The 12,956-nt window shown below is 62.8% G+C and overlaps 1 protein-coding gene across 2 annotated transcripts; it reads left to right on the plus strand.

Moving 5' to 3' along the window:
• Positions 1–1,370: 1,370 nt before the first annotated feature.
• On the plus strand, positions 1,371–9,274 carry TESC (tescalcin). 2 transcript variants are annotated; one of them, XM_059863096.1, is made up of 8 exons: positions 1,371–1,562; positions 5,493–5,562; positions 7,014–7,094; positions 7,946–8,085; positions 8,216–8,277; positions 8,344–8,451; positions 8,839–8,886; positions 9,000–9,274. In XM_059863096.1, the coding sequence occupies exons 1-8, from the start codon at positions 1,412–1,414 to the stop codon at positions 9,075–9,077; spliced, it is 738 nt and encodes a 245-aa protein (XP_059719079.1). In that variant the 5' UTR covers positions 1,371–1,411; the 3' UTR covers positions 9,078–9,274. The 2 variants fall into 2 exon arrangements, with proteins under 2 accessions (XP_059719079.1, XP_059719080.1); XM_059863097.1 differs by lacking the exon at positions 1,371–1,562 and adding an exon at positions 1,764–1,921.
• The last annotated feature ends 3,682 nt before the right edge of the window (positions 9,275–12,956 follow it).

Genomic DNA, 12,956 nt, shown 5'->3' on the forward strand with positions numbered 1-12,956 from the left:
CCAGCAGGGGCAAAGCCAGGCCAGGTCTCTCCTGTGCAGTGCCACAGTCCTTGGGGGCAGGGGCTGAATTCCCTGAGTTCATGCCCTGCTCTCCCTTCCCTTCCCATGTCACAGCCACCCGTCCTGGGGACAGAACAGCCCTGGTGCTGCCATGTGAAAATCCAGGGGATGAAGGGAAAAATCCGGAATGGGGCAAGAGGAGCCTGGGAAGGGGCGGAAGGAAGGAGTGCTCTGTCTGAATGGTGAGGAAAGCCAGGGCTGGTTCCAGGCTTTGCCACTGGGTGCTGGCACTCAGGGGTGTTCAGGCAGTGCCACTCCTGGGCAGTGCCACTCCCGGGCAATGCCACTCCCGGGCAGTGCCATTCCCGGGCAGTGCCATTCCCGGGCAGTGCCACTCCCGGGCAGTGCCATCCCTGGCCAGTGCCATTCCCAGACACTCCTGGGGGCAGCAGCATCCCCGGGAAGTTTCTCCACCCTTGCAGGCCAAGCTCTGGGTGTGCTGCTGCTCCGGGCCAGGCTGAGGAGCTGCTGGTGCCCTCCAGCCGCCAAGGGACAGGGAGGGACAGCTCCTGGATCCTCTGGGGAAGCCCTTCCCACCCCTTTGGAGCCATCCTGGCACACAGAGACACTGAGAGCAGCCTGGCACAGCCGAGGGCAGGCACTGAGGCCTCTGGCAAACCACGGGGGCTTGTCTCCAGTCTTTGCAGGAAAACCAAGCCCCAGGAACGTCCAGACCAGCCAGCCCTGCCTGGGGCCAGGGAGAGCTGTGGGGGCAGGAGGATGAGGAGGAAAGGGCTGCTCTGGGCTGGAGAAGGGTCCCTGGGATCTCCTGGTCCCTTCCAGGCCACCTCCACCTGCACACCAGCTGGCTCCAGGTGCTCTCCTGACCCATTCTGGGCATCTCCAGGGATATCCCAGCTCTGAGGGCCCTGCCTGCCTCCCTGCTGGCTCTTCCCCCACGGGGGACACGGGGACTGTTGGCAGGGACAGAGTGCTGCATTTATTTCCCACCTCCTGCTCTCCTCCTCCCGCCTGGAAGTGCCTGGGCTGGGCAAAATTCCACATTGGATGGGAAACTGCTGGCCCAGGAATGGAGGGTGAGGAGCCCTGAGCGCCAGGGCCCCTGACACTGACAGCTGAGGTTGCAAGATGGGGACATCTCTCCTTTCTCCGTTTTTATTTATAAACAGGTATTTTCCTGGACAGCTGGAGGCTGGAAATGATTTCATTCCTTTCCTGTTTATATTTGGCTTTAAACAAATAAACAACACTGACTTGCTACCTACCGCCGGTGTGCTGTGCTGTTTGAGCTGCTCCCAAACCTCTGCCTGCACTCCTGGCACGGCTCTGCTCTTCCCTGTGCCCGTGCGAGGGTGACGTGTCCCTGCCAGTGCCAGTCTGGCAGCGGGAGATGGGCACAGAACCCCCGAGCTGCCGAAGCTGCCTCCTGGGAAGCGCCCCCGTCATGGGGCGGGGGTCACGTCTGGGTGTCCCCCTTTGTCCCTGCCCGCCCAGGGGGCACAGCCCGGGCAGTGCCAAGGCTGGGGCAGCTGGGGGTTCAGGTGGGAGCTGCCGCGGGGCGTCCGTGGGGAGACCCCGGCCCCGTTCCCGCACGGGGATACCCGGGGCAGCTCAGTGCCCTTCTCGGGGGGCGCAGCCGGGGGCTCCCGGTGCCAGCAGCCGCTGCCGGGGCTGTCCCCGCTCCCCGAGGGTCCCACCCCCGCGGCCCGGCGCTGCCTCTGGGCGGGGGCGCGCAGGGACCCGGGGCCGCCGCGCCGCCGCCGCCTCCCCGCCGCGCCCGCCCTTAAAAGCGGCGGCGGCTCCGGTGCAGCGCCCGCGGCGGCGCTCCCGGCACGGCCCGGGATGGGCTCCGCGCACTCCGTGCCCGCCGAGATGCGGGAGCTGGCGGACAGGACGGGCTGTGAGTACCGGGGACCCGCGGGCACGGCCCCAGCTCATCCCACCCCGCCCCGAGCCCCCGGCCCCGCCGCCGGAGGGGACACCGGGGTCCGGCCCCGCAGGGGACACATCACCCGCGGGGTGCGCGGGACGTGTCACCCGGGGAGGGGGGACTGTGCGGGCCGTGTCACCCGCGGGGGGTGCGGGAGGTGCCACCCGGCAAGGGAGGGAGGGCGCACGGGAAATGTCACCTGGGTGGCCGGGGGGCTGCGGGAGGTGACGCTCGAGCAGGGCAGGGGATGCAGGACGTGTCGTGTGACCCGCGGGGAGCATGCAGGGAATGTCACTCGGGAGGGCGCGGAGGTGTCACCTGGGCCGGGGGAGAGCAGGATGTGACACCGGGGGATGGGGCGGGGGAGGGGACAGGCGATAAGAGGGGAGGGTGTAGGACTGTCACCAGAGGGTGCCAGCATGTCACCCTGGCCGTGCAGCCGTGTCCCCGCTGCCACCAGCCCGCGAGCCAGGGCGTCGAGCGGCCACACGTGCGAGCCCCAGCCGGGCTGTGCCCAGCGCGCCACCGGGCAGGGCATTGTCCCCGCAGGGCTGCTCTGCCCCGGAGCCACCGGGCCGTGACACCCCGGGGCTGTTCCGGGGCTGCTTTGGGATCGAGGGACCAGCAGGGAAAGGGGCAGGGACACGGCCCAGGGGCAGGGAGGGACGGGGTGGCCGTGTCCGTCCTGGGAAGTGTCACCGCTCCAGGACGCGGCAGCTCCGGACGCGGGGATCGGGGAGCTCCCACCTGGATCCTCCAGCTCCGGCCCTGCTGAGCCGCTGCGGTGGAGGGAGGGCTGAGGAGGGGCTCTGCCCACGGCCAAAGGGTCTGTGGGGGCCGAGAGGGCCCGGTGACTGTCCCCAGTGCTGCTGCTGCTCCTGGGATCACATCTCCCTTCATCCTCTCCTCTCCTCTCCAGGGAGGGCTCAGCCCCCCACACCCCACTGAGCCCCCCGGGGCGGACTCGGGAGCTTGGGGAGCCCGAGGGGTGCCAGCCTGGCAGCCCAGGGTGGGAGGAGGATTTTGGGGAGCCCCCTGGCCCGGGGACCCTGCAGCAGCATCTCGGGAGCAGGCAGCACCTGCCGTGGGAGGCTCCTCCCCGGTGCCCCGCGGATCAGCGCCAGGGCAGGGTTTGCGAGGGCAACACCCAAAAATCTCATGAAAATCTCAGAGGAGGGAGGGCAGGGGGAGCCCACAACTCCAGGCCATGTCTGGGGTGCCCGTCCTGTGCTCCCCGCGGTATTCTCAGAGCTCCCCCTGGGCTGTGCTGCTGCCAAAAAGGGCATTTACAGCCTTGCTGCTGCACTCCGACCTCGCACAGGGCGCTGCAGCCGCCCTCGGAGGAGCAGGGACAGGGCAGAGCCACCCGGAGGTGCCCCAGGCTCATTCCTCTGCCTTCTCCCCCGTGGAGGGACACCCTGAGGGGCTGCTCGGGGCGCTTCCCCTCCCTCCCTCCCTCCCTCCGTGTGCTCCATCCCGGAGCTGCAGCAGCGTCTCCCCGGGGTGAAGTGGCTCTTCCCTGGACGCTGTGACCATCCCTGCAGCCAGGCTGGTCCCACAGGAGGCCTGAGCCCTCCCTGAGCCCCCCTAGAGCCCCTGAGCCCCCCCAGAGCCCCTTTCCCTTTGCTCAAGCAGCACAAACCACACAAGGCTGGGAGCAGCAAGGCTGGCTGGCTCCCTTTGGTTGAAATCCCATTTTTCCCCCATTAGCGGAGGCTGCCGTGCTTGGACACGGGCCTGCAGCATCAGGATGCTTCTCAGGGACACGAGCAGCCTCTGCTGCCCTTGAGCCAGCCCTTCCTCCAGCAAAGCTCTTGCCTTTTCTGCAGATTTTCCCTTTTTTTTCTGGAAAGCAGCCGAGCCCTGCCACCTTTAGAGGCCAGAGCGATGCTGGGAGAGCTGCCTGCCCTGAGAGGAGCACCTGGGATGGGGAAAGAGGCAGGAAAAGGCTCCCCCAGCCTCCCAGGGCCAGCCCAGCCATGAGCACCCAGCCACGGAGCCCAGTTCTTTGTGCTCTGGGTGCCTGGGACGTTTTTCTGAGAGATCAAAGCTGTTGGGTGTGCACCCAGCCCCAGAGGCTGAGGGCTCGGTGGCCCAGCTGCTCCCATGGTGACAGCGGTGGCGTCACAGCACGGGTCACAGGTCACTTCTGCAGGGCCAAAATTGGAAAGCAAAGTGCAGGGAAAGTTTCCATGGGACAGCAGCAGCCAGGAGGGACTGGGGGAGGAAACATCCAGTGGATGGATCTGTGGGGCCTGGGCATCACCTGTGAGCCAGGGGGCCAAGGGGGGGTAGAGGGGCTTTGAAGGGATCCTGCAGAGACCCAGGCAGGCTCAGGGCCCCCCTGGCCCAGCCCAGAGGGGCTCCCAGGCTGGCACAGAGGGCTCTGGAGGCCCAGCCCCGCTGATCAATGCAGCTGCTCTTTCCAGGCTGTGAAGCAGCAGTGGGGAAAGCAAAGGACATTATTTAAACATCATAAAAGGCAGCGAGGGAGGCAGCTCAGCCCAGCTCTGACCCTGCTGGCTTGCTGCAATTAACCCTTTGCAACCCCTTAAGGTGGTTTTATGTCTCTCCATGATGCCAGGAGTGGCTGATTTCCAGCTGCTGGGGCAGCCCTGCCCCGTGCCCAGCCCCAGCCAGGGCTGCAGGAGCCTGTGGGCCCAGCTGGTGCCCAGACAGACCCCCCAGCCCACAGAGACACAGCTCCAGAGCTTCCCTGGCTCCTGGGAATGGCTCCTGTCAATGTTTGCACAAGAGTCAGGCTCTAGGGGGTTAGAGCTTGGTTACAGCCCCTGCAGAACAGTGGGGGAGGATGAACTCACCTGTGCTGGGGGGTCAGGGCACTGGGGAGGTGCTGCTGAGCCCCAGCACTCGGGGGGCTCAAAGGGAGCTGCTGGTGCCCCCTTCCAGCCCTACCCTGGATCAGGGATGGGTTTGGGGCATCCCTGGGCAGTGCCCACCCCCGTGGTTTGTGGCTCACCCTGAGCAGTGGCAGCAGTTTCAAAGCCAGGAGTGGATTTTGGGGTCTGCTGTGCCCCCTCTGTGTCCTTTCCTCTTCCCTGGCTGCTGTCAGGATTTCTGATCCCAGAGTTATTTCCTGCAGCAGCCATGGCTGTGGACATGGAGGAACCTCCTGGCTCCAGGCAGAGCTGGGGCAGGGGGAGAGGAACAGCCTGGGCACAGCTCTGCCCACGGTGCCAACCCCAAAAACTGCCAATCCTGTTCCAGTGGGCTGGCACCAAGGATCCCGAGCTGGGGTGGGATCCCACTGTGCCATTCCCTGCCATGCTGGGCCAGGGAAGTCCCTGCAGACCGGGACAGGGAACAACCCAGCCCTTGGCACCGTGCTGGCAGCCAGCACCGGGCACAGGGACACAGAGGGACCCTGCAGGGTGGCACGGAGCCACCACGGGGAAATGGGGGTGGCACAGCCGTGCCCAGGACCCTGCCCCACTGCTGGGGGCGTGGGGGCAGGCACAGAGGGGTGTCCCAGGGGTCCCCCGGGGCTCAGCCCCTGTCACCTCTCTCCTTTCCCTGGCAGTCACATCTGAGCAGATCGAGCACCTGCACCGGCGCTTCAAGCAGCTGAGCCAGGACCAGCTGACCATCCGGTAGGGAATGCCAGCCCCGGGGCAATGCCAGCCCGGGAGGGGGCAATGCCAGCCTGGGGGGGGGCAATGCCAGCCTGGGGGGGGGCAATGCCAGCCTGGGGGGGGGCAATGCCAGCCCCGGGGCAATGCCAGCCTGGGAGGGGGCAATGCCAGCCCCGGGGCAATGCCAGCCTGGGGGGGGGCAATGCCAGCCTGGGTGGGGGGGGCAATGCTAGCCCGGGGCAATGCCAGCCCCGGGGCAATGCCAGCCTGGGGGGGGGCAATGCCAGCCTGGGGGGGGGCAATGCCAGCCCCGGGGCAATGCCAGCCCCAGGGCAATGCCAGCCTGGGGGGGGGGGCAATGCCAGCCCCGGGGCAATGCCAGCCTGGGGGGGGGCAATGCCAGCCTGGGGGGGGGGCAATGCCAGCCCCGGGGCAATGCCAGCCTGGGGGGGGGCAATGCCAGCCTGCGAGGGGGGCAATGCCAGCCTGGGGGGGGGCAATGCAAGCCTGGGGGGGGGGCAATGCCAGCCCCGGGGCAATGCCAGCCTGGGAGGGGGGGGCAATGCCAGCCCCGGGGCAATGCTAGCCCCACTGAAATCCCAGCCCCATTACAATTTCCATTCCATTGCAATCCCAGCCCTTCTGCAATTCCCATCTCATGGCAATTCCAGACCCTCTTAAATCCCAGCCCCATTGCAATCCCAGCCCCAGGGCAATCCCAGCCCCACTGCCATCCCAGCCCCACTTCAATCCCAGTCTCACTGCCAGGGCCACCCCAGCATCTCCCCCTTCCCTGGGCTGTCCCAAGGTGCTGGTCCAGGGCTGGGATTCTGAGTCCTTCCCTGAGCATCCCTGAGCCAGCTCCTGCAGCATGGCCCTGCAAATATCCCAAGGAAAAGCACACAATAACCCACTGGCCTGGGAGCAGGGGCACTCCTGACAAACATCTCACTATCCCCCAGCTTTAAAATCAGTTCTGGGGAGGGAAGGGGGGTTGCAGGTGCTCCTGTTCCTCTCCTCAGTGGCTGCACAGGGAATTGGGAGAGCTCCCAGCTCCCTCTGCTCCCCAGGATTATTTCTTGGCTCTTGGTTTGCTTTATAAACCCCAGAGATCAAAGCCCAGCACGGGCTCAGCATGAAGACGAGGGGAGGGAGGACAGCAGGATCTCCTTGGTGAGCCCTGCTTGAGGCCTTTTTCCTGGGAAAACTCCAAAATCCTCGGCAGGTGGAGCCATGCAAAGAGCCCCGGGGTCATGCCAAGAGCTTCCCCAAGACCCATCCTGGTGGGACAAAATCCCAGAGCACGGACCTGGGCTCAGTCTGATTGGAAGAAAAAAGGGTTTTTATCCAAAATCTCTTTATTTTTCCATGACTCTTTGGAAGGAAGGGTTGGGTCTCTCGGGGGCTCTCAGGTTTCCCCCTCCTCCCCACCTCCCTGACGCTCCGGGCTCTCTCTGTGCCCTTTGCAGCAAGGAGAACTTTGACAGCATTCCCGACCTGGAGTTCAACCCCATCCGGGGCAAAATCGTCCACGCCTTTTTTGACAAGCGGTGAGAGCCCCCGGCACGCAGGGAGGGAGGATTTATCCTCTGGAAATGGGCTGGGGCAGGGCAAGCACCTTCTCCCTAAAGGCCGGGGTGGAGCCGGGTGGGAAATGAGATGTTTAAGGTGAACGGCAGGGAAAAGCCAGTCCCAGGGCTTTGCTGGGGGGGTGGTGCTGGGGGCGGGGGCCGGGGGTTCCCCATTGTCGCTGTCCCTCTGGGAGCCCCTCGGGAGCCCCGGCCAGCCCCGGGTCGGCAGAGAGCAGGGGACACTCTCTGGTGCCCCCAGGGTGCTGAGGGCAGCCGGGCCGGTCGCCTTTGCAGCAGCAGAGACACCAGAGACATCGGCAGAGGATAAAAGGGCCGACTCTTAGCAGGGGTTAATCCAAGATTTATTTCAGGAGCTCCGGGGAGCCCTCACAACCTCAGGGGGCTCCTGCCGAGAGCCCCAGGAGAGGTGCCAAGGTTACATTTAAAGGGAGGTGGAAAGCCAAAGGAGATGGCATTTACTGACCAATGAGTGACCCTGAGGGATGGCTACTGGGGAATGGACATTTAGGACAGCGTATGGGGTGGCACTTGGGGGGCTGACCCCTGACCTCTGGCTAATCACTCGACATCCTGGACCGAAAGTTCTAGGGGGAGGGGATGGGATGCTGAGTGATTGACAGAGAGCCAGGGTGGGGATTTGGGGGTGATCTCAGCGAAGGAAAGGGATTACACAGGTGAAGGGAAGGGATACAATCTGCGATAAACCACTTGGGAAAGATACGGGGATACAAACCCAGAACTATTACAAAGTATTACAAAGTATAAAACCACACTGCAACACCCAATGACCGAGGGCTCGGCACCCCCAGGAACCTGCGGCAGGAGTCGGACGGGCTGGCAGAGGAGATCAACTTCGAGGACTTCCTGACCATCATGTCCTACTTCAGACCCATCGAGATGAACATGGACGAGGAGCAGCTCGACCGCTTCCGCAAGGAGAAGCTGAAATGTGAGACTGCCCCAGGGCCAGCCTGGGCTTGGGGCTGCTGGGAGGGGCTGCCCTGACCCTGCTGTCCCCTCCTGCTGGGAGGGGCTGCCCTGACCCTGCTGTCCCCTCCTGTCCCCTGCTGTCCCCCCAGTCCTGTTCCACATGTACGACTCGGACCACGATGGGAAGATCACGCTGCAGGAGTACAGAAATGTAAAGTTGGGTCCCCCCTGTCCCATCCCCCCCTGGCCAGGCCTGGCCTGAGCCTCTGCCTTGCAGGTGGTGGAGGAGCTGCTGTCAGGGAACCCCCACCTGGAGAAGGAGTCGGCTCGATCCATCGCCGACGGGGCCATGATGGAGGCAGCCAGCATCTGTGTGGGACAAATGGTGGGAGCCTCTGCTGGGAGCCTCTTCCTGCTCTGAGGGGCTCTGCTGGTGTCAAAACGGGGCTGGAAGGTGTCCCTGCTTCCCAGGACACTCCCCTGTGCCACAGCTGCTTTGGCTGGAGGTGTTTTTTGCAGGCAGCAGCTCCCAGGGTGATGTTTTCTCATGAGAGAGGGATCAGCAAACAGCATCCCACAGACCCCCGTCCCCACTGCCTATGGAAAGGGCTGCCCCTCGCAGCCGTGGGGGTTTGGGAACCACTTTGGGGCTGGCCATGGGATACAGGGCAGGAACCCCTGGGAGATGTGTCCCTCAGCCCCAGGGGACATCCCTGGGCCACCCCTCCCCTTCACCCCGGGGCAGCTGCGATGTTTCCTCTCACTGCGGCAGGGCCCGGACCAGGTGTACGAGGGCATCACCTTCGAGGACTTCCTTAAGGTCGGTGACACCCCCGTGTCCCCGGGAGGAGGGGCTGGGGCGGGACCAGGGACCGGGATGGGCGCAGCGGGGAGCGGGGTGTGCCCTGGCCCCTCAGCCCTGGCCCCTGGCAGATGTGGCAGGGCATCGACATCGAGACCAAGATGCACGTCCGCTTCCTCAACGTGGACACCATCGCCCACTGCTACTGAGAGGGCAGGAGGAGGAGGAGGAGGAGGAGGAGGAGGAGGAGGAAGAGCAGCCAGCAGCAGCTCCGTGTCCTGGCCCCCGGCTTCCGGCTCCGTGGCTCTGCCCCGCCCGGTTGCCCTCTAGAAACAGAGTCTAGAATCAGAATCTAGAATCTAAAATCAGAGGCTTTTATCTGTAATAAAAGATCTTTCTCTTTTTAGTCCTCGCTGGGAAACACTCTGTCTGTCCATCCATCCCTCCTGGAGCGTTTCCCTGAGCAGAAACCCTCCAGGAATCCTGGCTGCCCCATAAATCTGGGATTTCTCCTCTGCCAGGTGCTGCTGTGGGGAAGGAGCTGCCCAGCTTGGGCCGATCCCAGGCCGGGGGAGAGGCAGGGATGGGGATGCTGGGGGGCAGGAGGTGACAGCAGCACCCTCAGCACCTGCAGGGACAGCCGCGTGCCACCCTGCATCCTGCAGGGAGGGTGGAGGCAGTGACACAAGGAATATTCCCAGTTTAATCCCAAACCAGCACCCCCAGCAGGCAGCAGGGACACGGGGACGTGGGCTCCTGGCAACCAGGTGGCTTCTGCCCCCTCATGTTCCCGCTAGAGCACGGCTCGGGAGCCGGGGGGTGTTTACTGCCACTAATGACTGCAGGGCTCCAGGCGCGTTCCTGTCGCTAAGGCAGCCTGAGCTGGGCGGGGAGGGAGGCAGGGAAAAAAGGGCAAGGGCTGTTTTTAGAAAAGCGGGGGAAATTTATTTGTTTTATCAAATAAAACAGCTTCCCCTGGTGACAGGGGCCGGCGCTGGCAGCAGCACAGCATCAGGTGAGGGGCTGGGCAGCGATGGGTGCGGAGCCACCCGGCCCTGTGTCACCTCTCTGTCCCTCCCTGTGTCACTCCTGTGTCACCTCTCTGTCCCTGTGTCACCCCTCTGTCCCTCCCTATGTCACTCCTGTGTCACCCCTCTGTCCCTCCCTGTATCACTCCTGTGTCACCCCTCTGTCCCTGTGTCACCTCTCTGTCCCTCCCTGTGTCACCCCTGTGTCACCCCTCTGTCCCTGTGTCACTCCTGTGTCACCCCTCTGTCCCTGTGTCACCCCTCTGTCACTCCCTGTGTCACCCCTGTATCACCCATCCGTCCCTCCCTGTGTCACTCCTGTGTCACCCCTCTGTCCCTCCCTGTGTCACCCCTGTGTCACCCCTCTGTCCCTGTGTCACTCCTGTGTCACCCCTCTGTCCCTGTGTCACCCCTCTGTCCCTCCCTGTGTCACCCCTGTATCACCCATCCGTCCCTCCCTGTGTCACTCCTGTGTCACCCCTCTGTCCCTCCCTGTGTCACTCCTGTGTCCTGTGTCACCCCTCTGTCCCTCCCTGTGTCACCCCTGTATCACCTCTCTGTCCCTCCCTGTGTCACCCCTCTGTCCCTCCCTGTGTCACCCCTCTGTCCCTCCCTGTGTCACCCCTCTGTCCCTGTGTCACCTCTCTGTCCCTCCCTGTGTCACTCCTGTGTCACCCCTCTGTCCCTGTGTCACCCCTGTATCACCTCTCTGTCCCTCCCTGTGTCACTCCTGTGTCACCCCTCTGTCCCTGTGTCACCCCTCTGTCCCTCCCTGTGTCACCCCCCTGGCTCAGGGCAACACTTCCTCCTTTTCCTCATTATTGGGGTCTCTGCTCAGCACCCCCACACTGAGGGCTCATTTAGGGCTTCTGTCCCCTCCCAAGCCCCCGTGTCCATCCGGAGCCGCTGGAGCCGAGCCGGGAGCAGCTCCCGGAGCCGCCGGGGGAGGACAAGGACGGCGGTGCCCGGCAGTGCGGCAGGGGCTGCCCCGGGGATGGAGCCGATCCTGGGTCCCCCTGGGAATGTCCCCCCGGGAGTGTCCCCCTGGGAGTGTCCTGGGAGGGAGGGCAGGGTGGGGATGCAGCCCCCGGCTCTCCCGCAGGAGCCATTCGGGCCCTGCTGGGCTCCTGGTGCTGTCCCCCAGCCTGGGCTGCGTTTGCCGGGCACCGGGATTCCTCCTTGGGCCCCTCTGGGCACCCCCATGACCAACCACCACCTCCTCTTCTTCCTCCTCCTCTTCCTCCTCCCCCCACCCCCACCCCTCCCCCCCGTGCCGCACCCCCAGCGCTCCCTCCCCACCCCCAGCTCCTCCCCAAATCCCCAGGTTCCCGCAGCCAGCCCAGGCTCCTTTCCCTGTTTCCCACTGAAATTCCCGCCCCAGTCCCTGATCCAGCTGCAAGCCCCGCGCTCCCACCACGGCCCGGTGCCTGCAGGAGCCTTTTCTGCCCCAAATCCCCAGCCGGGACTGCAGGGGTTAAACCCGAGCTCAGGGTCCCCCTCCACCTCCACAGCCCGATTTCCTCGGAGGAATCATCCCCGAGGATCCCAGCAAGGCAGGGAGGTGGAGGCCAGGAGGAGTGAAGGGGATGGATGAGAGGATGACTATGATCCCTTGGGTTAATTAGCTGTAACTCCCCTGGGTTAATTAGCTGCCCCCGATATTCGAAGTGGCAAGGAAAGCGAGGGAGGCTGGGAATCAGAGGCAGGACCAACACAAAGAACTGCAGCGTTTTCCATTTGTGAAACACGCCAGTCACTTGTCTCTAAAATTTTAAAAGTTTAATAGCAATAAAATATTTAGAAAAATAGTAATATAATTAGAGTAATAAAAATTTGGACAATTAGGATTTAGGACAATAGGAGACAATAAAAGCAAAGAGTTACAGACAGTTTGGGTACCTCTTTCTGGGCAAAATAAGCCTGAAAAAGAACCCACATTAACAGAGGATTAACCCTTAAAAGCATCAGCCTGTTGCATATTCATACACCTCATCCATGATGCAGAAATTCCATTCAAACCCAGGATTCTGCCTGGGCAGTGTCAGCTTCTTCCTCTGAATCCTGACGGCTCTTCAGGGCTGAGCGAGGTGGGAACAATTTCGTTTCATCTGATAAAGGAGCAATAAATTCTCTTTCTCGGAAATATTCAGGTGTCCTGTGGCTGCCATCTCGCTGTCAGTCCTTTCTTTAAACAAATATCTCACATATATAGTTTCTACTTTAATATTTTTTTATAACTAAAACTATATTTAACACACTACTTAAGAAAATTAACACAGCATCACTTTCTAACATAGCACATATAATATTCATTTGAATATTTGCTAAAAGCCAATCATAAAATAAGCATTTTTCACACCTTTGCTTGTGTTGGGAATTCCCCGTGGGAAATGGGAGAGGGGAGAGCAGGAGGGAGGCAGGGCAGGGCAGGGAGAGGGAGGAGCAGGGATGGAGCTGCAGAGCCCCGGGCATGGGCAGGAGCATCGTGTTCCACCCAGCAGAGCCCAGCGAAACCGGGATAATCCTCCTGAAAATCACAGGGAAAGCCCCGGGAGAACCGGCAAGGGCAAAGTTACAGCCACAGCAAATCCTGCAAAGCCCAGAGCATCCACAAAGGAAAGTGGGTCTGTGGTGGGACCAGGAGGGGGCTCACACAGAGCTCTGTGCAGGCCCAGGGGGGACTGGGAATGTGGAACTGCCTTAAAACACTGGGAAACTCCAGGGAGCTGGGAAAGGCTGGGCAGCGTCAGAGAGCAGCAGCTCCTGGGGCTGGAGAGGGGAACTGAGAGACCCCAGAGCTGGAAATGGGGACTGAGAGACCCCAGAGCTGGAAATGGGGACTGAGTGACCCCAGAGCCAGAGAGGGAACTGAGTGACCCCAGAGCTGGAAATGGGGACTGAGTGACCCCAGAGCTGGAAATGGGGACTGAGTGACCCCAGAGCTGAGAGACCCCAGAGCTGAGTGACCCCAGAGCTGAGTGACCCCAGAGCTGAGTGACCCCTGGGCTGAGTGACCCCAGGATTGGAGAGGGGAGCCAAGTGGCCCCCAAACCAGAGATG

The sequence above is a fragment of the Haemorhous mexicanus genome, chromosome 19, assembly GCF_027477595.1.
Source record: "Haemorhous mexicanus isolate bHaeMex1 chromosome 19, bHaeMex1.pri, whole genome shotgun sequence".
In the NCBI taxonomy this organism is placed as follows: Eukaryota; Metazoa; Chordata; class Aves; order Passeriformes; family Fringillidae; genus Haemorhous; species Haemorhous mexicanus.